Source organism: Suricata suricatta, chromosome 8 (assembly GCF_006229205.1).
Source record: "Suricata suricatta isolate VVHF042 chromosome 8, meerkat_22Aug2017_6uvM2_HiC, whole genome shotgun sequence".
Lineage (NCBI taxonomy): Eukaryota > Metazoa > Chordata > Mammalia > Carnivora > Herpestidae > Suricata > Suricata suricatta.
Window position 1 is genome coordinate 64534535 of NC_043707.1, and position 26255 is coordinate 64560789.

The 26255-nt window shown below is 34.7% G+C and overlaps 1 protein-coding gene across 1 annotated transcript in view; it reads left to right on the plus strand.

Moving 5' to 3' along the window:
* Positions 1–26255, plus strand: part of ARHGAP29 (Rho GTPase activating protein 29) — a 63659-nt gene that overhangs the window by 25115 nt on the left and 12289 nt on the right. Inside the window, exons 4-15 of the mRNA XM_029948870.1 lie at positions 5103–5199; positions 5541–5613; positions 7982–8030; positions 8638–8775; positions 9653–9717; positions 10137–10247; positions 10347–10427; positions 10634–10822; positions 12129–12266; positions 22990–23147; positions 23669–23808; positions 24273–24377. Coding sequence (XP_029804730.1) covers positions 5103–5199; positions 5541–5613; positions 7982–8030; positions 8638–8775; positions 9653–9717; positions 10137–10247; positions 10347–10427; positions 10634–10822; positions 12129–12266; positions 22990–23147; positions 23669–23808; positions 24273–24377 — 1344 coding nt within the window. The remainder of the gene's footprint in view (positions 1–5102; positions 5200–5540; positions 5614–7981; positions 8031–8637; positions 8776–9652; positions 9718–10136; positions 10248–10346; positions 10428–10633; positions 10823–12128; positions 12267–22989; positions 23148–23668; positions 23809–24272; positions 24378–26255) is intronic.

Genomic DNA, 26255 nt, shown 5'->3' on the forward strand with positions numbered 1-26255 from the left:
TATCAAAATAAATAAACTTAAAAAAGACTTAAGGATGTTTCAGAAACTTTATAGGTGTTATGTAACTTAACTATTACATGTGTATGATATACTTGGTCATGATATATATATGGATTTCTTACTCAAGGTTGTGGTCAATAAAGTTTGGAAGTTACTAACAGATAATATATATGAAAACTGTTCATGTGATTTCTTAAAGAGTGCTAAATGTGTCTTAGTGCTTAGTGACTTAATAGGGAACCCAAGGGAGACAATTATTAAACCTTGAGTAAAAGTTTGATGCAAGTTTGAAGAATGTCTAGTAGGGAGAAGTAGTGGAGACGGACACCAGTTAGCAGATTGTTAAATAGTCTAACTAGAGGTAAAATGTGGCCTTTTGAACTAAGTGGCAGTGGGAATGGAAAGGAAGAAGAAAATATTTTAGAAGCATTTTGAAAGTAAAGATAATGAGGTAAGGAATGTATGGAAAAGAGTTGGCTCAAAGGGCAGACTAGAAGAGAGGGTTCAGTTAGGACATGTTGAGATTATAATGCTGGTAGGTAGAGCCTGGGAACTAGAAGGAATATATCAAGCAGACCATTGGAAATGTAGATCTGGAGCTTGGAGGTTAAAAGTAGGTAGGTAGTTTAAAGAGCTATTTACCTCAAAGGTATGAAAGAGGATGCGGTTCCATGGGCATTAATATATAGAGAAAGCCAAGGTGAGAACTGCAGGCTGAGTGGGAATGACTATATTAAGTAAAATCGTTAATAGATACAGAAATGAGTGCACCGTGTTCACCATCAAGCACTGTTCTAGGTGCTTTACATTTGTTTCCTCAGTCGATTCTTTGAATAACATGCCATTTTATAGATGAAGAAATTTCAATAAGGTGGTATATCCAGAATAACACAGGAAGTGGTAAAGGTTATATTTGAACTAAGGTCTGAAACTCTGAAGCCCTTCTTCTTCTAGTTACTATATATAACAAATTGCTTCTAAGTGCAGAAGACTTCAAGATGGAAGCAAGTGGTTAATATTTATAGTAACAATAGAACACATTATTGAGGGTGTACTTCCTGTATGCTAGGCACTGTTGAATTTTGCTTGGATTATCCCATTAACCAGCACAGCAAATTTTTCAGGTCAATACTATTGTTCTGTCAACTCTTATTTTACAGATAAGGAAGCTGGGACATCAAAAAGGATTGTCCAAGGTTGCACACAAATTAAGTGGTAGAGTTGTTGAGAGTTACAGAGTAGTCAGGTAGGATGAAAATTTGGAAGAAGAAAGGCCTCCAAGTTTGACCAATAGGTTTTTGTTGCCAATGTTGTTCAGTGGTTTTGAGTGAAAATAATAACATTTAATTGAGCATTTTCTGTGTAACAGGCACTGTTCTGAGTTCATTCAGTTTTTGTAACAGTTCTCAAAATACATATTATCGTTCATATTTTATAAATGAGGAAACTGAGGCACAGGGCAGTTGTATTACTTAACCTAGTAGGAGACAGAGTTAGATTTAACCTTGGCAGACTGGCTTCAGGGACCCATCCTCTTAACTACTTCTAGTGGGCCAAATCTGGCCTGCCTATTTTTGTAAATAAAGTCTTATCAGAGCACAGCCTTTCTTAATCATTTATGTATCACCATATCCCCTTCATTTATGTGTGGTTCCATTAGGCTGAGTTGAATAGTTACAATCTACTGTATGGTCTGAAAAGTCTAAAATATTTGCTACCAAGCCCTTTATAGACAGAGTTTTTCAACCTCTGATAACCTTTAAACTGGATGAAAGGCCAAATTCTGGTGAACTTAGTCATGACCTACTTATAGAGGTTTGGCAGTAAACAACAACAAAAATGGTTAAATTGGATGGTAGCTTTAAGAGGAAATATGACAAAATTAAAGTTTTTTTTCACATAGGAAAGATTTGAGTACATTAGTAGCATAAGAAAAATGTTGAGTTGAGTGGGAGATAATAAAACTATGGAGAAAGGTGGTACAGGGTTTTGGAGAATGCAGGAGAGAGTGGGAAGATTTATTACGGGAAAGGAGCCAAAGACTTTTCTTTGAAACACTGAGCAGAAGCAAAAAAGAGAAAGGATGGTAGAAATATAGAGCTGTTTTGAATTGGAGGCAAGGGCAATAGTAGGAATTTTCATGGGATGGCTGTAGCCTCATTCAGGTAAGGGTGAAAATAAGGAAAATGTTCAAATAAGTGTCTTTTCACTGTTCACAATTACTACTTATTAATCTCCCAGTCATATTTAGTGCTATGAAAAAATTCTAGGAAAGAAACAATAATTACAGAATTTGGCATAGTGTTATAAGGTATTTTTTTTTCTTTAAAGTCAGACAGGTTAAAGTTAGGAAATATAGGTAGGCTTTACATTTTTGCTGGTTATAAGTTGATTTAAATATACATTTGAATTACTATTTAGTGTTTACTTTCCAATGAGATTTTTAAAGCAGTTTATAATTGATTTGCAAAAAAGTACACATATTTAAAGGATACAGTTTGACCAGTTTTGACATGCATACCTTGTGAAACCATCACAATCCAGATAATGTGTGCCCCTTTGTAAACCCTCCTTTCTTCACTTGACTGTGGCTCCTTTCATAAATTTTTATTTATTTATTTATTTTGAGAGAGAGAGCATGGGGAAGGGACAGAGAGAGAGGGAGAGAGAATCCCAAGCAGGCTCTACGCTATCAGCACAGAGCCCAACGCCGGGCTCCATCCCATGAACCATGAGATCATGATCTGAGCCAAAATCAAGAATTGGGCACTTAACCGACTGAGCCACCCAGGCACCAGCCACTTTGATCAATTTTGGTATGCTGTGTTTTCTTTTCCTTGTGTTCAAAATATTTTCTAATTTCCCTTTTTCTTCTTTGACCTCTGGGTTGTTTAGATGTGTGTTGTTTAGTTTCCTGATATCTGGGGGATTTTCCAGAGATCTTTTCGTTTTTTCTAATTTAATTTCATCTAGTCGCAGAACATATTTTGCCTGATTTAAATCTTTTTAAACCCATTTTGACTGTTTTTATGGACCATAATATAGTCTATCATGACAAATACTCAGTGTGTACTTGAAAAGACATGTGTTCTGGTGTTACTGGATGGAGTGTTCTATAAATGTCTGTCGAGGAGAGGTGGCTGATAATATAGTTGAAGTCTTCCATATCCTTACTGAGTTTCCACCTATGTGTTCTATCAGTTATTGAGAGAGGGCTGTTGAATTTCTGGCTATAACTGTAAATTTATCTATTTCCTACTATTTTGTTTCCTGCATTTTGAGTTGTTTATTACGTGCATTAACTGTATAGAATTATGTCCTTGATAGATGGATTCCTTCATTATAAAATGACCTTTATCCACAGTAGTTTCCTTTGCTGGGAACTCCACTTTGTGTGATGTTAGGCAGTGAGCTGAGGTTATTATAAGAGCTTATCATGTTTATTTCTTGTCTGTCAAAATTCTTGTTCTTTGTTGCCTGATAGCCAGTGTCTTGAAAATTTTGGTTTCAATATATTTTGTATGAGTTTCTTTTAGTTGTTTCAGGCAGAAGTATAAACCTGATTTTCCATCTTGGCCAGAGCAGAAGTCCAAAAATAGTTTTTAAATCATTTATTATGGTTCTTAACTTTTTCTTTTTGTTTGTATTGGGGATACTTAGAAGAATCTAATGAAAGATAGAGAAATGGAAAGATGAGATACAAAGGCTTATCCATGTAAAAACTTGGTTGTAATTTCATGAGGTTTTAGAAGCTTGAGGTTTCATTCATCCTTGCTTTCCAGCAAGCATTTTCAACCCCAGCTGCACACAAGAATCACCTGGGAGAGCTTTTGAACTCCTATCTATGCTCCATCAGACCCCTGAAATGTGAAATTTTGGTGGCAGGACCCAGATTTTTGGTTTTTAAGGTAATTTTTAGGTAATTCTGTCATGCAGCCAAGCTTTAAAACAGCTTGTTTTAAGCAATGGATGGCTTCCTCTTCACTTGATCTCTTTACCTTTCCCTCATTGGCTAGGATCCTAGGGAGGAGGGTATACAGGGAGCCAGTTGCTCCTTAAACTCAATCTGAGTAGAAGGGGTCACTTAAAAAAAATTGCCAATTCCACCTTCAGATTTTGTCTTGGTAAATTATTTATGGGCTTTTAAGCAAAGGTGCATAGAGAAGAAGTTATAATAAGAAACTTCAGTTACGTTTCACAATTTGCTTTTAGCAAAATGCACAATGGTTGGACTGTTTCTATGGCAAACGAGACAGCAATATGTATCATATTAACATGAACCTCAACGCCCAAGAGCCTGTAAAAAACAAGGCTATAAATAAGTAGGAATTTAGATTTTCTAAAGCATTGGGTGTTGATGTGATATGCTTTGTATGTAGGATTTATGCTATGTCAAATGATGTCAAGTATTGGTAATTCTTAGTGAAAAATATAGTCTGTTTGACTAAAGTGGGCCCACAATGAATTTAGCTATTTTTTAAAATGCCATAAAGCAATAAGCAAAGAGAAAATAACACAGAGTGCTCTTAATGAGAGGTCTGATGTAACGTGGACTCTGTGACTTCAAGACAGATTGATTTCACATTGCATCACTTTTTAGGTGTGTCAAATTATGTAAGGCATGGAGTGGGAAGTTTGGAATGTCAGCTACTTTTATGCAAGCTGATATTTTTGTATGATTTTTTTTAATGAACTGAACATCATATTCATTTTTTATATTAAGTTTTTCAGGTTCCAAATCTTTAGTGCTTCTAGAAGTAATGGTGAATTTTTAAGAGATTAAATGATTTTGTGTAAGTTTAGTTTAAAATGTTTTCTCCCTCAGGGTGCCTGGGTGGCTCAGTTGGTTTAAGCGGCCAACTCTTCATTTTGGCTCAGGTCATGATCTCACAGTTAGTGAGTTTGAGCCTTCTGTTGGGCTCCAGGCAGGCAGCACGAAGCCTGCTTGGGAATCTGTATCTCCCTCTCTCTCTCTCTGCCCCTCTTTTGATCATGGCATGTGCTCACGTGTGCTCTCTTTCTCTCTCAAAAATAAACATTAAAAATAATTAAAAAATAAAATATTTTCTCCCTCATTTATTGTAACCAACCTTTCCCTATAGCTGTGAACTTCACAGAAGTTAATGAAGAAAATAAAAACGATCTCTTCAGAGAAGTATTTTCTTCCATTGAAACCTTGGCCTTTACCTTTGGGAATATGTAAGTAGAGACTGTAATTTCAGGAATTTGGGGTCCTGAATATGTCACAGAATTCAGTAGATATTTGGAAAGTAAATATTAACCAATATACAATATTATCACAATACTGGAAAAGCTGCATTCATTATTGTTTTACTACTGGATTTAACAATGTCCTTAGAGCTGTTCAGAAGCAATATTCACTTGCAAGTGACTATGCGAATAAGTTCCTGGGAGTTTATTTCTAAGGTTCTTACTTAAAAAAAAATTATTCTAGATGACATGTTGAGTGTTGTCCCATGACGGAACAATGTAATGACTTGTCTTTTTATTCTATTTCTTTTTCTTACTTCCCTGGATAGCCTGACAAACTTCCTTATGGGAGATGTAGGCAGTGATTCATTACTGCGACTGCCTGTTTCTCGGGAAAGTAAGGTGAGCCAATTTCTTGTGAAAGCAGAGACTTTAATATTTTTCACATAGTATTTCAATAATTTCCTGATTTTAATCTCAGCATTAGTCTCTAATAGTTTTTGAGTTGAGCAAGAAAAACAGATCAGTTCATTTTAAATACAATTATGGTCAGTTTCTGGAGCAAAAATTTAATTCTACTTTCTAAGTGGAGCTATCATTTTGACAGAAGGTATCTGGTAGTTTTGTGATGTTTTATGTAATGAATCTATATGTCATATGGTCCAAAATTTTAGTAAGTAATTCTTAACCATTTTTCTTTCCCAACATTATCACAGATCTTAAATATGGGTGGAAACAGAAAAATAATGCAAGAAGTAAAGAGAGAATCTTTTTACGCAGCCTATAGTTCGTTACCACAAAGCACTGATTAGTAGGCCTGAAGGTCTTAATTCTGCATAAAAGCAGTATGTCAGAGGATTGCAGTTCTGATTCCCAATTTGAAGAAAAATTATTGTGGAATTATAGAACATGAAGAATATTTGTAGAATATTGCTTTAAAGATGTATAGCAGTAATATTTTTATTTGACTAAAAACTGTTCACTAAATGCAAGAAGCTATTTTTTAAAACTGCAGTCAGGGGGCGCTGGGTGGCTCAGTCAGTTAAGCATCCAACTCTTGATTTGAGCTCAGGTCCTGATCTCATGGTCATAGGATTGAGCCCTGCATCAGGCTCTGGGTTCACAGCGGGGAGTCTGCTTGGGATTCTCTCTTCTCCCTCTTTCTCTGTCCCTCCCTCACTTGCTCTCAAAATAAGTAAATAAATAAATAAACAAACATTTTTCAAAAACTGCAATAAGGACATATGTTGATCATTTCTTGTTAAGAATGTTCAAATCCAAAAGGATATCAGCAAATATTTGAAAATGTACCAACTATTTTATTATATCACAATAGTATAAAAACTGCAGATCTTTCTTAAAATGTTACAAAATATTGAATGACTAATTGAAGCATTTGTTATAGGTACAGTAATACTGAGAAAACAATTATGACTATTTCTGAAGTTATCCATTGATGAATCAAGGAGGCTAATGTATAAACTAATGAATAATTCAGACTAATCAGACTAATGAATAATTTTGAGGTCTTTATTTTGGTATCATTTATAATTTTTCTTCAATTTTATCTTTTCAAACATAACTACTAATTCAGAAGATATAACATATCTGTGTGACAAGGCTCTGGACAATTAAAATTTTACATGTGAATCATATTTCCTGTTTCTGTGCCTCTATTGTGCACACTTATAATAATTCTTAATAGGAAAATATTTTTTCCTTTTTTCTTTTGCACCTTGTTTTCCTTTATGCAGTTTTTCATTAACCCGAGAATGAGCTTTAAAAGTCCATGATGATAGAATTCTAATAATAAAGTTACTTGGTGAAGAGTTTTGAAAAATATTTTTAAATACTGGTTCCCATTTATTTAGTAGTGTTTATCATATACTACCATGCACTGTGCTAAGCCTATATCATTTTAGTCCTTAAAGTAGCCTTAAGAAAGTGGTGTTCTTATCCCCATTTTACAGAAAGGCAAACCAAAGTTACCTGAGCTTTAACATTTAGCCCAGTGTCCTACAGCTACCAAGTGATAGAGCTGGACTTTAAACCCAAGTCTTTTTTATCCTTTTTGCATTGAATCCCTGCATAGTCCATATTGCCCAACCAAATAAATCAAATTTGTTTGAGATCTCACAATTTTGGTAGATAGGTTTTCCTATACTGTCCAGTAAGGTAGTCACTTGCCACATGTAGCTCTTTAAATTTAAATTAAATAAATTAAAAATATACTTCTAATTTACATTAGCCACTTTTCATATGCTCAAATAACCACGTGTAACTAGTATCAAATAACCACATGTAACCTTATTGTACAGTGCAGATAGAGAACATTTGTATCATCATAGAAAGTTCTGCACTAAGTCACTAGATCTTCAATGAAATCCTTATTATATTGATAACATGGTAAAAGATGGCTGGAAGAAACAAGTCTTTGTGTTCTGTTTAAGTGGCAGTCTATTTAGATTGCTTCTATAACTTCATAATATTTTTGAAATTTGCAGACTTTAAAGTTTTGAATGTTAATTAATGCTGTTAGCAAACAATGAGGTTATTCTTGGATCTTGAGAGCTGCAGTTGTAAAACGGTATATAATTGTTATAAGATGTCATAGCATTTAAACAGATTTCTTAGGCCTTTTGAGTTCTAAATACTTGACATTCTTTAACAGGAATTATGTCACAGTAACAAATCATAGTGAAAAGTTTCTGAAGCAAAAATCTGTTAGCTTCTGCTCTAATCTTAAGTTTGTTTTCTTCCATGTTGTAAGTCTTTTGAAAATGTTTCTGTGGAATCAGTGGACTCATCCAATGAAAAAGGTAATGCTTGAGGTACTTGCAATCTTAGTCAAATTTTTTGCAATTACTTTTCATAAGTGTTTTGGATTACTTAGTGTCTTCTTGCTTAGTTACCTAAAATGTTCATTTTTAACACAAAATGATGTGTAAAACTTTACATAAAAACTTAAGGAAAAAACCTGCTAGAATAGATAGATAATGGGGAGACTGATCAAGAACTCTATAGGGCTCGGGGCGCCTGGGTGGCTCAGTCAGTTAAGCATCCAACTCGAATCAGGTCATGGTCTGGAATTCAGATGCTGCATTGGTCTCTGCACTGACAGTGTGGAGTCTGCTTGGGATTCTCTCTGTGTCCCTCTCTGCCCCTCCCCACTCTCAAAATAAATAAATAAACCTAAAAAAATTCTATAGGGCTTATAACTTGATGAATAATAGAAATATATATTAGGATTGAAACATCATTATAATTTGAAACCATTTTAAATTTAAACTGTGAACTTTACATTTAAATTTGTCACTTGAATTTTTTAAAACAGTTTTCATTGAAGAACATGTTGGGATTTGAATGCTTCTTTGTTAAGAATTATGTGCTGATATTTAAACACATACTTGGTATATTTATTTTCAGGAAATTTTTCTCCTATAGAACTAGACAGCGTGCTGTTAAAGAACACTGATTCTGTAGAATTGGCTTTGTCTTATGCTAAAACGTGGTCAAAATATACCAAGAACATAGTTTCATGGGTTGAAAAGAAGCTTAATTTGGGTGAGTTGCCCTTTGGGGCATTTGATTAACTTTGGAGTGTAAGAACTAAATTGTTCGCAATTCATTTTCTACAGATGATGACTAATATGATTCCAAATTAGTAGCTGTTTTTATTGTAGTGAATAAAATCATTGTCCATTTTCTCTTCTTGAAATAGGAAAGACTCTTCTTACGATAAATGTACTTAATGAACGTTACTGTGGGCCAACCACTTGATCTGGGGACACAAAGACAAATAGTATACTGTCTTTGCCTCTAAGGAAGGCATACTCCAGTGAGTGAAAAGAATTGCAATCAGATAGTATGGTTAAAGCAACAAATAGGTGTATGAGCACAGGCAATGGAAACATCTTAACAGCTAGGGTTTTTTTTTCCCCATTGCTTTACAGTTGACAAAATACTTGCACATCTTTACCTCATTTAACCCTTACTAAACCCCTGGAAAGAAGGCAGAAAAGAATTATTCCCATTTCACAGCTCAGGCAAACAAGACAGGTGATTTACCTAAAGTTAGGTAGCAGATTTGCCTAGGATTATATAAGTAACTAGAAGAATATAGGATTTACCCAAAGCCTGTGCTCTTTCTATCACATTGTTTGCCTTTAATAGGGAATGCCCATCAGCATCACCTGAATAACTTTATAAAAGGGCAATACATAGGCCTAGTTTGCATCTCCTAAGAATTGGGGCCAAGCAAGTGTATTTTGAAAGTTTCCTAGTTGGTTTTGATGAGCATTTCTGATTAAGAGTCACAGTAACATATGATGCAAACTAGTACATGTGCTCACTCTTTAAATTGGGAATTACAAATAATTTTAGAGCATAGAAGGGAAAAATAAGTTAATTTACCTTCTGATGCTTTCTTTGACCTTTTCAGAATTAGAGTCCACTAGAAATATTGTCAAGTTGGCAGAGGCGACTAGAAGTAACATTGGAATGCAGGTAAGTGTTCAGTAAACTCCTAGGGTATTATACCAAGAGGTTACCCAGATGAGCGCCTCATAGTGCCTTGCAAAATCAGAAAATTATAAAGTTAATATAGGAAAGAAATGAAATGCTAAACATTTGTTATGGCAAAATAAAATCCTTTTAAACTTACATGGATACCCAGTATGGGAAAAAATGAGGAAATTCACAATTTTATGCAAATATTGATTATCTTGTTAGCCACTAGTTTTGCTACCTAGTTTTATAATTAATTTCTTCAGTATTTTTTTCATATAGTCATATTTATGACTAGTCTTTTTCTGCCAAACAAATGTCTAAACTTAAAATTTCTCCTTCTGAAGAAGAATAGTGGGAGATCTAGAACTTTAGTGCTATTTCTATTAGAAAATTTATTTTTCCATTTTAAATTCTAGGAGTTTATGCCACTGCAGTCTCTCTTTACCAGTGCTCTTCTTAGTGATATCAAGAACAGTCACCTTTTACAACAAACAATTGCAGCTCTCCAAGCCAACAAATTTGTGCAGGTAAAAATGTATATGTGTAATACACATTTTTTTTAACAATAGCATACCTTTAGATAACAGCTTTTTTTCCCCATTCTTATTTTAAAATGCTCTTAACAGCCTCTACTTGGGAGGAAAAATGAAATGGAAAAACAAAGGAAAGAAATGAAAGAGCTTTGGAAACAGGAACAAAATAAAATGGTTAGTATTATAATGGAATTTCATCTGTCTATTGAGAATATCTAAAATCATCTGTAGCATATAAGCATCTACCCTGGAAGATGCGTGCCTTACTCTGTAGTTTTCTTAAATGCTGTCTTCATTAGCTTGTTGAATATGCTAAAGAAGCTTATATATTAGGGTTTGTTTCTTACTCTGTATTTAATAGTCTTTTTTTTTCTGTGTAGCTTGAAACAGAGACTGCTCTTAAAAAGGCAAAACTGTTATGCATGCAACGTCAAGATGAGTATGAAAAAGCGAAATCTTCCATGTTTCGTGCAGAAGAGGAGCATCTGTGCTCAACTGGTGGATTAGTCAAAAATCTCAACAAGCAGCTAGAAAAAAAGCGAAGGTTAGAAGAGGAGGCTCTTCAAAAAGTAATCATCTTTTTATTTGCAAGTTGAATTAGCAATAATCTGCTAAAGCTGTGGTTCTCAAACTGTTAGCAACGATCAGGCTTGCATGGAAGGCTTGTTAAAACAGGCTACCGGGGGTGCCTGGGTGGCTCAGTCAGTTAAGCATCCGGCTTCGGCTCGGGTCATGATCTCGTGGTTCATGGATTTGAGCCCCGCATCAGGCTCTGGGCTGACAGCTAGCTCAGAGCCTGGAGCCTGCTTTGGATTCTGTATCTCCCTCTCTCTCTCTGACCCTCCCCTGCTGATGCTGTCTCTCTCTGTCTGAAAAATTAATAAAACAGGCTACCAGCCCCATCCAAAGTTTCTGATTCAGTAGCTCTAGGGTTCGCCCCAGGCAACTTGCACATCCAACAGGGACGCAGCTGCTGCTGCTGCTGCTGGGATCCACACTCTGAGAATCAGTACGCTACGAGGTTTTTGCCTACCTTCCAAATCTTTGGGTTTGTTTATGAAAAAGTGCCTCAGAGAAATCAGTAGTTTAATATTTTGACTTGATTGTTCAGGAGGCTTACCTTTTAGGCAACTGTGTGTATATGTATGTATACTGATTCCAGTATCTGCTAGCAAAGCTAGGCTGGAACTTTTTATTGTTTATGAAATATAATTTGACAAATTCTATAAGAAGATTATAAAGAAAATGGTAACTATAAAATAGAAAAGGCTGTGAAATAGAAGTACACATGTATTTTGTAGACAGTATACTAATTGTTAAGTCCTATCCATTAAAGTCAAGTGCACGTGAATCACTGACCAGAACAGATTGTTATCTTTAGAAATACTCTCTTTAGAGAATAATGCTAATAAGCAAAGTAACTCAGTGAGAGAAAGACAAATGCCATATGATTTTACTCATATGTGAAATTTAAGAAACAAAACAAACAAGCAAAGGAAAAAAGAAAAGAGACAAACCAAAAAAGAGACTCCTAATTATAAAGAACAAACTGATGGTTTCCAGAGGGGAATTGGGTAGGGGGAATGGGTGAAATCGGTGATGGAGATTAAGGATGAGCACTGGGTGATATATGGAATTGTTGAGTCACTATATTGTACACTTGAAACTAGTATAACATTATATGTTAACTATACTGGAATTAAATTTAAAAACTGGAAAGAAAAAAGAAATATTCTCTTTAAAATAGTATTTCAGAATTTTTGTATAAAAAGGCTTTTCAATTATTTAAATTGAGTTTTATTATAATATATAATTGTTTTAAAATGTAAATTCTAGTGATCAGTGTTATTTTTTTTTCCTGTGATATTCCTGAAGGTAGAAGAAGCAAATGAACTCTACAAAGTTTGTGTGACAAATGTCGAAGAGAGACGAAATGATCTTGAAAATACCAAAAGAGAAATTTTAACACAACTCCAGAAACTTGTTTTTCAGTGTGATCTTACCCTGAAAGCTGTAAGTACTTTTTTTCCCAGTATTTTCAAGACAAGGGGCAAAACATAGTGTAAATAATCTGCAGAAGGGAGAGGGATACTTGATGGGTCATGATTCTAAGGGATTTAGTTTCTGAGATTAATGAAACATTTAGCGTTTGAAAATTAACTTTCAGTTTTTCATAGTAATGTATGGTTTCGGGTACATTTTTTATCTGGACCCCCACCCCATGGATTGATGATTTGCCCAATTAAAATGGAAGTCTGAGTTTGAAAATGCCTCTAAGCCACTGTCTTTCTTAGCTTGATTGACAAAATGGATTTGACCATTGAAACTTCTATCAGCACTATAAGATCTATTCTTCAAAATTTGAGTAAACTAAATACTAAAATTGAACCCAATTATTTGTTTGGGGGGAAAAGCATCCTCCCCTCAAATATTTTCATTGCCTCTTTAAAATGGACTCTATAAGAAGTTTATATACAAAATACCTTTTTTTGGTGTACATTTCATGAGCTTTAACACATGAATAAATTTGTGTAACCACCACCATTACAATCAGGATTCAGAACAATTCCATGACTCCAAAGAATTTTGCTCATGCTGCCCCATTGTAATCAGACTTTCTACCACCCCCTGACCCCTGGGAAGTATTGACCTGTGCTCTGTCTTTATAGGTGGGTCATTGTTCCAGAGTGTCATATAAGTGGAATCCTATAGTATGTAACTTGTAGACTGGCTTCTTTTACTCAGCATAACATCTTTGAGATTCATCAGTGCTATGCTTGGATCAATAGTTCATCTCTATGTATTGCTGACTAGTATTCCATTATATGAATGTACCACAGTGTTTATGCATTTATTAGTTGGACATTTGTGTTGTTTCGAGTTTTGGGTGATTGTGAATATAGAGCTACTATGAATATTTGTCTACAGGTTTTTGTGTGAACATAAGTTTTCATATTTCTGGGGTAAGTACCTAGGAGTGAGATTACTGGATGGTATGGTAAATATCTGTTTAATGTTATAAGAAATTGCCAAATTGTTTTCCAGAATGGCCATAACATTTTTCATTCTAACCAATAATATATGAGAGTTCCAATAGTTCTGCATCCTTGACAACATCTGTCAGTTGTTTTCATATTTTAACTGTTCTAATACGTGTGTAGTGGTAGTTGTTTTAGTTTGTGTTTCTGGAGTGACTAATGATACTGAGCATCTTTTCAAGGATTTATTTGCAATCTCTATTTTGCCAGTTTTTAAAACTTGAGTTGTTTGTTTTCTTATTGTTGAGCTTGCATATTTTGTCTTCCAGTCTGAAACTTTATTCATATATCAGTTTCTTTCAGGGAGCAAAAGGTTTTAATTTTGATGAAGTCTAACTTATAAATTTCTTTTATGTGTCATGCTTTTGGCATTATATATGAGAGTGTTTCAGTTAATTAAAGGTCACAGACTTCTATCCTATGTTTTCTACTAAAAAGTTTATAGTTTGACATTGATACATGATTTATTGACTTAATTTTTATATATAAGACATGAAGTAAGATTGAGGTGTATTTTTTGCATATAGATGTTGTGTTAAAATTATACCCATGGAGTTTTAATTTATGGAAGTGACTGAATGCTGACCTGGAGAGGTCAATGTTACTGAAAGATGAACTGCTTAATTACATTTCCTGAGAGAAGGGGACATGCTGTGCCACTCAGGGTCACAGAAGTACCTGGTTTGGTGAAGCAGAGGCAGGAGTGAGGGGAAAGCTGAGTACAGAGGCTTTTTTGGGTTTTCAAGGGGAAAGCAAGGTACAGCAGGATAAGCAGAATAGAATTGGTTAGCTTGAATAAGTCTAGTGTGCTTTGAGATATAGGGGTGGTCTCTAGTTGCTTGGCATCTGGCCTCGGGATGATTCAGAGCAGGAGAAAATATCGACTTGGTGTGTGATAGTTAGTTAATGAGGTTGTTCGGGTTTTATATGAAAGACATGCCTCCTCCACCCTCTACCCTTGTGCTAAGAATTGATTATCCCTAGGAGGAGCAGACTCTCCCCAGCCAGCAAGCTTTTTAAGCTATCAAAACATTATAAAATACGGAAAATAAAAAGCATTAATACAGGTGCCCACTTGTTGCAGTACCATTTGTTGAAATCATTGAGCCATCTCCAATGATTTGCCTTTGCATCTTTGTCAAAAATCAATTGACTGAACTTTTTTATAGGTCAGTTTCTAGACTCCATTTTGTACCATGGATATATGTGCCTTTCTTTTGGCCCAAATTCTACTATGTTGATTACAATTGTTTACAATTGATTACAATCAAGTCTTAAAATCAGGTAGTATGAGTCTTCAACTTTATTCTTTTTTAGAACTGTTTTGATTATTTAAGATCCTTTGCCCATAAAAATGTTGGAATCAACTTGTCCGTATCTATAAACAAAGCCTGCCAACATTTTAATTGAAATTGTGTTAAATCTTAGATCAGATAGGAAGAATTGACTATATATGTAGCATCTTAAATATAGAGAGTTGTTCAATCTGTGATGACAGTATGTCTCTCCATTTATTTAGAAACATAGTATTTTTTAATCAGAATTTTATAGTTTTCAACATAAAAGTTTTCCACATGTTTTGTTAGATTTAAACCTATGTATGTATGTATTTAGTTGGGCTGCTATTGTGAACATGATTGGTACAAATAAATAAATAGATTAAATACATACCACATCTAATTTATATGTATGTATCTATGCATATACATTTCTTTAATTTCAAATTTCAGTTCATTGTTAGTGTTCAGAAATAGAAGTGATTTTTGTATATTGATCTTATACTTGCAACCTTGCTGAAACTAAATAGTTTAGAACTTTTTTGTAGAATCATTGGGGTTTTCTGCATAGAAAATCATGTTATCTACAAATAGAGACAGTTTTATTTTTCCTTTCCAGTCTGTATTCCTTTTATTTCTTTTTCTTTTGCATTGACTGTGGCTGTGACAGAAGATATCTTTGTCCTTTTCTGGATTTTAAGGGAAAAGTACTTAGTCTTTCACCATTAAATATGATGATAGCTATAGGTTTTTTGATGGTGCCCTTTATCAGGGTAAGGAATTTCCCTTTTTCTAATTTGTGGAGAGTTTTATCATGAAAATACTAGTTTTTTTTAACTGTTGAGAATTTTGGGATTATTTGTTATTACAGCATAAGCTAGAAAAACAATCTGCTATAATATATATTTAATATATGTATGTATATATATATATATATATTCTAAATTCCTTTATAGATAACTTTATACCCTATTTCATGTACACCTACATATGGGAGAAGAACATATTTAGAACAAATAATTTAAAGTACAGTTTACAGAACATAAATATGCAATATTTGCTAATTAAATTAGTATAAACATTTATAATTGTGTCTGTTTTTATAAATGAGATGATAGATTTTATCAAATGATTTTTTTGCATCATTTGATGTGATGATACAGGGTTTTTTTTTGTAGTCTGTTAATATGAAGGATTATATTGATAGTTGATGTTACATTTCTAATCTTTTATTCCCAGATAAGCTGCTTTTGGTTGTGAAACAATGCTCTTTTTATATACTGCTGGATTCAATTTGTTAGTATTTTGTTGAGTATTTTTTTTCTTTTTCTTTTCTGTTAATGAAAGACATTGGTATGTCACTATTGTTGGTTGTTGGGTTTTTTGGGGTTTTTTTTGTTTTTACCCTTTTACGTTTTTATCTAGTCTTATCTCAGGGTAATTCTGGCTTTATAAAATGAGTGGGCAAGTGTTCCTATCAGTTTTCTGGAAGAGATTGTATAGAATTGGTGTTATTTCTTCAATTGTTTGGTAGCATTCCTTAGTGAAAGCATCTGGGCTTGGGGTTTTTATTTTTGGAAGGTTTTTCTTTTTTTAAAGTTTATTTATTTTGAGAGAGAGAGAGAGAGAGAGAGAGAGAGAGAGAGAGAGAGAGAGAGAGAGAGAGAGACAAGAGTGAGCAGGGGGGCGGGCAGAGACAAAGGGAGAGAAAGAATTCCAAGCAGGCACTGTGCTGTCATCGCTAAGTCTGATGTGGGGCTTGAAGTCACAAACAGTGAGATCATGACCTGAATGAAAACCAAGATTTGGATGCTTAATTGATTGAGCCACCCAGGTACCCTGTTTGTTTGGGGTTTTTTTTCTTTTTTGGGGGAAGGTTTTTCATTATATAATCAATTTATTTTGATATAGACCTATTTGAGTTAAGTATTTCTTTTGGGATAATATCTGGTAGTTTGTGGCTTTCATGTAATCAGTCCCTTTTATCTCAATTGTCTAATTTATGTGCAAAAAGTTGTTCATAGTTTTTCTTTAATCTTTTAGTTTCTCAGTAGACTGTAGTGATAACCTTTGATTCCTGATATTGATAATTGTGCCTTGTCTCTCTGGTTAGTCTGGCTACAGGTTTATTATTTTGATTGACCTTTTCAAAAAACTAGCTTTTATTTATTTAATTTATTTAACAATGTTTATTAATTTTTGAGAGAGACAAAGAGCACACCTGTGCACGTGAGTACATAGAGGCACATGGGAAAAGGGCAGAGAGAGAGGAAGAGAGAGAATCCCAAGCAGGCTCTGCTCCCTGTCAGCACAGAACTTGATCCAGGGCTTGAACCATGAGATCATGACTAGAGCTAAAATCAAGTTGGATGCTTGACTGAGCCACCCAGACACCCCAGAATTCACTTTTAATTTCATTGGTTTCTCTATTCTTTTAAAAATTTCATTTAATTTTGCTTGCTTTGGCACGCTCTTCTTTTGCTCCTCTTTTTAGTTTCTTAGAGGTAGAAGCTTAGATTATTCATTGAGACCTCCCTATTTTTTAATACAAATATTTACTTATTTAGATTTCTCTCTAAGCAATGCTTACATTCCACAAGTTTTGAATTTTGTGGTTCTATTTTTGTATAGTATAAAATATTTCCTAATTTCCTTTGATACTTCATCTTAATCTAGGGATAATGTAGAAGTAGATGGTTTAATTTCCAAGTATTTAAGGATTTTCTGGATATATTCCTGATACTGATTTCTTGTTTAATTGTGTTATAATAAGAGAAATATTTTGTGTAATTTCAGTTTTCTAAGATTTGTTATGGTTTGTTTTATGATTCAGGGTATGTTCTATCTTGGTGAATGTTCCAGGAATATACTTTTAAAAATGTGTATATGTTCTTCTATTGTTGCCTGGGGTATTTTATGTCAGTTGGTTGTTGATGGCTTATGGTGCTATTTATTTCTCCCATATCTTTGATGATTTACTCTTTACTTCTGTCAATTACCAAGAAAGAAGGGTTTTTTAAGTTTTTACTTAATTAATTTTTATAATGTTTGTTTATTTTTGAGAGAGAGAGAGCAAGGAAGGGAAGAAGAGAGGGAGAGAGAGAGAACCCCAAGCGCAGAGCCCAACATGGGGCTCAAACTCACAAACTGTTGAGATTATGACCTGAGGCGAAATTAAGAGTCAGACGCTTAACCGACTGAGCCACCAGGCACCTCTAAGTTTTTATTTAAATTTTAATTAGTTAACATTCAGTGTAATATTAGTTTCAGGTGTACAATATAATGATTCAACACTTTCATACAATACCCAGTGTTGATCTCAAGTGACCTCCTTAATGTCTATCATCTGTTTAACCCAGCTCCCACTCACTTCCTCTCTGGTAACCATCAATTTGTTGAGGGAAAGGAGTTTTGAAGTCTTCAACATATTGTATATTTTTAGTTCTATCAGTTTTTGCTTTATATAGTTTGAAACTCAGTTGCCTGTGCGTTAATGATTGTTACATATTCTTGGTAAATTCATCCTTTAATCCTTACAAAATGTCTCTTTTTATCCTGGTAAGTTTTTTTTAGTCTATTTAATACTGATATAGCTATTTCTATTTTCTTTTGGTTATTTTTATCATGGTATATCTTTTCACATTGTTCTTATTTTAGTTTTATTATTTAGTTAATTAATTAATTAAAATTAAAATTAATTAACATACAGTGTAGTCTTGACTTCGGGAGCAGAACCTAGTGATTCATCATATGACACCCAGCTCTCACTCCGAAAAGTGATCCTTAATGCCTGTCAACCATTTAACCCATCACCCCAGCAACCTCCCCTTCAGCAACCCTCAGTTTGTTCTCTGTATTTAGAGTCTTTTATGGTTTGCCTCCCTGAATTATCTTATTTTTCTATTATGTTTAAAGTAAATTTCTCATATAGCATACTGTCCAGTCTTGATTTTTTTTTTAAAAAAAATCTATTGATAATCTGTCTTTTAAGTGAAATATTTAGACCATTTCTATTTAATGCAAATGTATGTTCACATTTTTTGCCCACTTTTTTTTGTTTGTACCTTAATGTTACCCTTCATTTGTTTCCATTTTGTTGCTTTATATTGGATAAATTGATAATTTTTTAGAATTACAACTAATCTATATTACAGATTTAATTTAACCTACTTTTATTTATGTATTAGAGTTATATATGTTTTTTAAATATTTATTTAATTTTGAGAGAGAGAGAGAGCAAAGAGGGGAGGGGCAGAGAGAGAGGAAGACAGAGGATCTGAAGCAGGCTCCATTCCGACAGCAGAGAGTCCCATGTGGAGCTGAAACTCATGAACTGTGAGATCATGACCTGAGCCAAAGTCAGACACTTAACAAACTGAGCCACCCAGGCGCCCCTCTTTTTTCTGTTGATTATTGTTCTATTGAACTATTGTAGAGTTCACTGACACTTCCCTTTGTTATCTCCATTTTCCTATACAGTCAAAATAATAAAAATTTTTTGTTTGGGTTACTATATTTTTCAGTAGTGAGTTTTAGTTTTTAATAATTTCCATTTTTCTACTGAGACTTCAGTCTTACCATATTTCAGGATTGTTTGCCCTTATTTAAACTGTCATAAGAGCTGCTTCAATGTCTTTATATGATAATCCAATAGCTGAGTCATCTCAGTATTAGTGTCTGTTTATTGTCTTTACTCTTGTGATTTGAGATTTCCTGGTCCTTCATGTAACAAGTAAATTTGGATGATATTCTGGACTTTTCAGTATTTCCTTTATGTTACTTTATAACCTATACTGAATGTTGATTGTTAAAAAATTTTTAGCAGGCATTTGATCTAGTTAGGTTCACTTCATAGCTCCTAAAGAACCCTTTCCGGGTTTTCTAGCTGTGAAACATAGTCAACCTATGCTACTGCTTTGACGGTCAAGTAGGGAAATGGATAAAGACCAAAAACAACAGAGATTTCAAACCCCTCCCTCTTCAGATCACAGAGAAGAACTCCCCTCAAAGTTTTAGATGTCTGCTCAGCTGCTTGTGCTACCACTGCCACAGCACTGCATGCTTTGGTGCTGCGGGACAAGAGAAAACAAACATACAAAAGAAACCAGAAAGTTCCCCCACCCCCATCCCTTTCAGTCACATTTCTTTGAATAAGAGTTCAGTATTGGCTGGGAAACAGAGTAGCAAAAGAAATACAGGAAGCATAGCACTGTACTGCTCATACCTTGATTAGTATTCTATTTTTAATGTTTATGTATTTATTTTGAGAGATAATGTGAGCTGGGAAGGGGCAGAGGGGAAGAGAGAGAGAGAGAAGGAGAGAGAATGAGAATCTCAGGCAGGCTTTCTGCTTAGCAAAGAGCCAGATGCCAGGCTCAGTCCCACAACTGTGAGAGCATGACCTGGGCCGAAATCAGGAGTCGGACACTCAACTCAACTTAGCCACTCAAGCACACCTGTTGCTTCTTTCTACCGTCTGCCTGCTACTGTTTACTTTTCGGCATTTTCAGATGGTTTGAGAATTCACTGGGAGACTGGGGGCAGTGAGCCTATTGCATTTGAATCAGAAACTCTCCATAAAAATGTTCCTGAGTATTTAAAATTGTATCTCATTCATTTACCAAATTCCAATTCATATGTGATTAACCTATACACTCACTTTTAGTAAAATTATTTAAAAGAATTATAAAATCCCATGAATTGAAACTACCTTATGAGCCACTTCCCTTACATTTAACGAGTCCTTTTCACCTTACACAATAGCTAATGAGAGCTAAGATTGAGTATGCACCTGCCAGTGTATTAAGTTCCTGGCCTACATTAGCTTACTTAATTCTCACATAATTCCATTAAGTAAATATAACTGTTTTTATCTCCATCTCACTGGGAAAGGAACTAAAGTTTAGAAAACGTTTCTTCTCAAAATGTCATCCTTAGGCCATATTCTCATCAGGTTGGGAGCCTATGAGAAATGCAGAATGTTAGGTTTCAATTCAGACTTTTGGAATCTGAATCTGCATTTTGAACAGAATCCCCCATATGATTCATTTGTGTATTAACTTTTTTGAAGTATTTGCTTAGAGAACTTACAAATAACTTGATTAAGGTCACCCAGCATGTAAGTTGTAATGCTAGGACAGAACTTGGCTGAATGACTTCAGAACCTGTGCTCTTAAATACTGTGCTGTCTTGCTGAATGATTATTTAGCCTAAACTAATACGATGTTTATACTGAGTGAAAAAATCCATTTTCTTGTGGCCCTTTCAGGTCATACTATACTGCGATATAGTCCCTCTCAATACAGAATAACACTTGAAATATTTAAAGATAATTGTTATCTTCCTTCTCTGAATGTGTTTTTTTTAAGACTAAACACCTGCAAGTCAGATTTTTTTCATATATCATGGTTTTACGCTCTCTCACAAGCTATAATCTTATTTGTCTACATACCTCTTTAAAAATGATGCTATTGGGTGATCCAACAATTATGATTTCCTTTAATTTGATGTAAATAAGAGGTTACTTAATTTTGCATATATAGCATGTATATATTATTAATGCCCGCTGTGTATATAAAAGAAATTTAAGTTCGATATCTACTCCAAAGAGTTTAGCATATATTTAAGAAGAGAGAATTAACCTATGTGAAAAATTGGAGAGCAATACCTATCAGTGTATGAAGTAGACTTTGAAGTTAAAGTCTCGCAAACTTGGACAAATCCCCAAACTTAGAAAACTCTCTATAGCATGGAATGTATAGAGACAGCTAATAGAGGTGTTCTGTGTATATATTTGTGAAAAAGCCTTATTGGCTAGAGTTGTTTTGAACCAATTTGATCAATTTTAGTTCTGTCTAGCATCTATTCACATACAGATACAAACAGATACCAAATCCAATATTCAGTTCTTGGATATAGATATTATTTTCTAGGTAAGACCCATGACTTTCTCAGATTTATGTTCACTTCTCCTCCATCAAAAGCAGAACTTGGGAACTTTGGTGACTTATTTTTCAACACCATCTCTCCAGTTGTTTTTTTTAATTTTATTTTCACTCTAGGACATATTGCATTTTTTAGAAATTACAAGAAAAGACAAATTATTTGAGATACAAAGATGCTAGACACTCAGGTTCTCTCACTTTCTTAGAGAAGACACACAAATGATATTTATATCCCATCAAAATTGTAAATTATATCATGGACATCAAAGATTATTTCTGAACATCTAAAATTGTCTTGAATTATGAAGTATTGAAGGGTATGGAATAAAGATCATAATTACATTACTGAGAGAAAAGAGAAATGATCAGGTTAGTCATTAAAGAGCTAACCAAATCAATGGGCTTTGAAGAGTGAAAAGAATTAGAACAAGAGTTGTTTTGCTTTGTTTTTTGTTTTGTTTTAAAGTACATTTAAGAAAAATTTATCTGTAAAAAGATACAGGATAGAAAATTACACTGAACAAAATTTGTTTTAGATTATTAATAATTTATATGGAACAAACATTTTCCTTATTTGAAATTAAGGATAATTCTAGTTGGCAGCTGTCTTAAACATTTGCTCTAATCCACTTACCCTGGAATAACTAAAAAAAATGTTTTTAAATAGTTTATTGTCAAATTGGTTTCCATACAATACCCAGTGCTCTTCCCCACAAGTGCCCTCCTCCATCACCACTACCTCTTTTCCCCCCTCCCCCTTCAACCCTCAGTTCATTTTCAGCATTCAATAGTCTCTCAAGTTTTGCATCCCTCTCTCTCCCCAACTCTCTTTCCCTCTTCCCCTCCCCCAGGTCCTCCATTATGTTTCTCCTGTTTTCCTGTTAGACCTATGAGTGCAAACATGGTTTCTGTCCTTCTCCGCCTGACTTATTTTGCTTAGCATGACACCCTCGAGGTCCATCCAATTTCCTACAAATGGCCATATTTCATGGAATAACTAAAAATTTTACGTAGATGATGAAAGCTGGGCATGGAGTTGGAAGTCGTGTATGTTTGAGTGAGAAATACCAGAAAATGTGCAGAATTACAGTATGTCCTTGGCTAATAGCACTATTACTGTTCATTTGGTCATTTCTCCTTTACGAAGCATGTAAGACACTGTGCCACCATAAAGGATCCAGAAGAAACAGACTAAGTTTCTGATTCAGGGAGCAGATTAGGAAACAAAAAAAGATTTGAACTTTTCAGTTTAAAGCCAGTTTTGCTGGCAAGAATTAGTTCTAGCTGTTAGATTAAATCTGTTGCGTTTTTTTCTAGACCTTGCCCAAAGTCAGGCATAGCATGCTCACGATGATGTTCAGTGTTGTATGCTTCCCAGTATAGCCTTTTTCGTGGTGCTGGCACTTGAAATAAATGTATATTTACAAGGCATTCTGGATAGCATAAGTTATTTTGCCTTTTGTCTCTGTGACCATAGGTAACAGTTAACCTCTTCCAGATGCAACACCTACAGGCAGCCTCACTTGCAAGCAATTTACAGTCTCTTTGTGATACCGCCAAACTCTATGACCCAGGCCAGGAGTACAGTGAGTTTGTCAAGGCCACAAATTCAACTGAAGAAGAGAAAGTTGATGGGTGAGAATTAATGTATAGATGAAATTATTTCAAAAGATAAAATAAGTTTCTATGTGGTATAAGGTGGTGTCTTTTCTAAAGTTGGCAGAATTTCTGAATTTTTTTAATACCTGATGTAACTCATGTATCAGTAAAGCTTTACAGTTTGCCACAAGGCAGTTCTTTGAGATGTAGAAATCCTCTGAGAATGATAAATCATGGTCATGTCAATTTTGTATGCCCACACATTAAACAACCTCCATTTTCTGCTGTGGTTATATTAGAAACGTTTAACTATGACATGAATTACTGGCCATACTTTTGCTCCTCTTTTCAGTGCTTCAGCTGTAACAAGTTCAAGTGATTAATAAATTTTTTTCACATCTCCTTTAAGATTCTGAACCCTTATAATGTTTATTTGTGATATTCAGTTAATTTAATTAAATTACTCTGTTCATTAACAGCTTTTTCTGAAAATAGAAGAAAATGGGCTGATTATTAGTCATTCTTTTAAATGATGAGTTTTATTTGGGTTTTTCTAGGAATGTAAACAAGCAATTAACAAATAGTCCTCACACTTCTGGATTTGGACCCACTGACTCATTAGAGGATGTAGTGCGCCTTCCTGACCCCTCTAGTAAGATTGAAGAGGACAGATGCTCCAATAGTGCTGATGTAACAGGTAACCCTTCACATTAAAGAGAGCATTAATTTATGAAAGGTCAAATTGTTTAAATGTGATTATTAAATGAGTTACAGCTCTGAACTTTAAAAATCAGGCTTTGAATTATAACTCTATGAGACCTTAGTCAAAGTTGTAAACCCTGTGGCTGTCTTTTTTTTTTCTTATATTTATTTATTTTTGAGAGACAATAGTGTGTGAGCAAGGAAGAGGCAGAGAGAGAGGGAGACAGAGGATCCAAAACAGGTTCTGTCCTGACAGCAAAGAGACCGATGCAGGGCTGGAACTCATGAACTGTGAGATCATGAGCAGAAGTTGGAAGCGTAACCAGCTGAGCCACACGGGCATCGGTTGTTGATCACTGCTAAAGAAATAAGACTTGTCTCGTTTTCTCTAATGTCATTATTTCACGTTATGAAATCCTTCTGTAGCAAAGTTTGACTTTAAATATTCTTTTCTTCAAGGTCCTTCTTTTATAAGATCATGGACATTTGGGATGTTTAGTGACTCTGAGAGCACTGGCGGAAGCAGTGAATCTAGATCTCTGGATTCTGAATCTGTAAGTCCAGGTATGTAAGTATGTAAGTCTAGCAGAGAAGATTCAATGAAATACTCCTTTTGGGGATATATTATAACTACACTATTTTTATAATGAAATGTGTCCTAGAGTGGAGTATGTATATATACACACAGAGTTTAAAGAAAAATAATCAAACATCCTCATGTGTTCACCACCCGGCCTATAAGAAATAAAACATTATATATGAGAAGGGCCCTGTGGAAACCTCCTTGAAAACCTTGCCCTGTTACCCACCAGAATAAACCATCATCCTGATTTGTTAATAATTCTGTAGCTATTTTAAATGTTTTAGTGCCTGTATCTACTTGAGCTTTTCCCTCTTTGGAATGTTACACAGATGGAATTATATACTATTTTTTTTGTCTGTGACTTCTTTCATCTTTTTCTAAGATTCATATTGATGTGAATAGCTGTATTTATTTTATTTCATACCATATCTTCTATAGTATACTGTCCTATGAACATAACTGTATTTTTTAGATTGCTTTGTAGTTAATTGCTAAGATGAACAATATAGTTAACACCAATTTTTGTGACTATAGTTACTTATTCAGTTTTTATAAATGCACCTTAAAAGCACTTTGATAAAGAGAATCCCAGCCTCCTCGGAAAGGCAGGATAGATACTTTGAACTCTCCTTTAGTGGCTTCAATGAAGATAATTTGCCATGCGTAATTCAGCTAGCAGGACAAGAAGGTGGCATTTGAACCCATGAGATTATTACTTCCAACCCATGAGATTCTTTCTTTGACATTCTTTCTCTTCTACTCTTTTACCAAAGACTGCTCTAGTCCTATTCTTCCTGGCCCTTCTCCCAGGATCCTTGGCACTTTGGGAGATACATTACAAGATTTAGCCTACCTCAAAAGTCCAAGACATTTCTTAATAGTGCTCTACATATTACAGAAATTTTATTTATATAAATACATCTCTTGAATTTAAGTTTAGAAATAGCTTCCATACAGCATTGGGATTTGTAGACTTAGTTTGTGTCCTCCTTTAAAATTAGCTCTGTTCAGGTGCCACCCTGAAAATATGAGCCTAAATACTTGATATTTCTAATTAGCTTTGTAAAAACAATATAGTTGTAGCTATCCCCAAAAATTAAGACCCAAACTAGGGCACGGGCATGCCTTAAATTATTTGAAATCCTATAAGACTTCATGTGATAGAGACAAAAATTTATAAACTAGTCACAAGATAAAAACCTGGGGATGCCTGGCCTGGGAACAAGGACACTTGGGGACATGACAGCCATCCTCACATACTGGAGTGTGAAGGGATTACAAAGACAGGGCTTGTCTGCTCCTTTAGGGAGATGTATGACCAGCGGCTGGAATTCATAGGCAGGCAGATTGCTGCTCAAAAATGTAAGGAAGCCATTTTACAATTAGAATAGTTCTAAATGGAACATGTGACCCCATGATTTCTCAGTCACTGAGAACACATTCAAAACAAAAACTAGATGACCACCTGTCTCTTAAGCGTATTTTGGAAAGGAATCTCTTGGGGGAAAAGATGTTGGCGTAAATCATCTCTCAAGCCCTAAGATTGTTAAGGCCCTGAGGTGAGTGAAACCTTCCACTTCCGTATCACCCTGTTTGTAATATCAGCAGGGAGCAGATAAACCTCGTTACCCAGTCCGGCTGCTGTGCTCTCACCTCCCTCCCAGGGATCTTTATTCCTGCTTCCTGTTCTCCCATCTTCCTGGGCAACATGAATGTGGTCTTACTGTTGTGTTGCTGTATTCATAGATTTTTGTATATTTTAGACAGCTTTAGGTTACATTGTATACATTTTTTGTAACTCCTTTCAACAAGCATTTAATGACAAGTTACATTGTGCCTGTACTCCTTGCCCTTGTAGA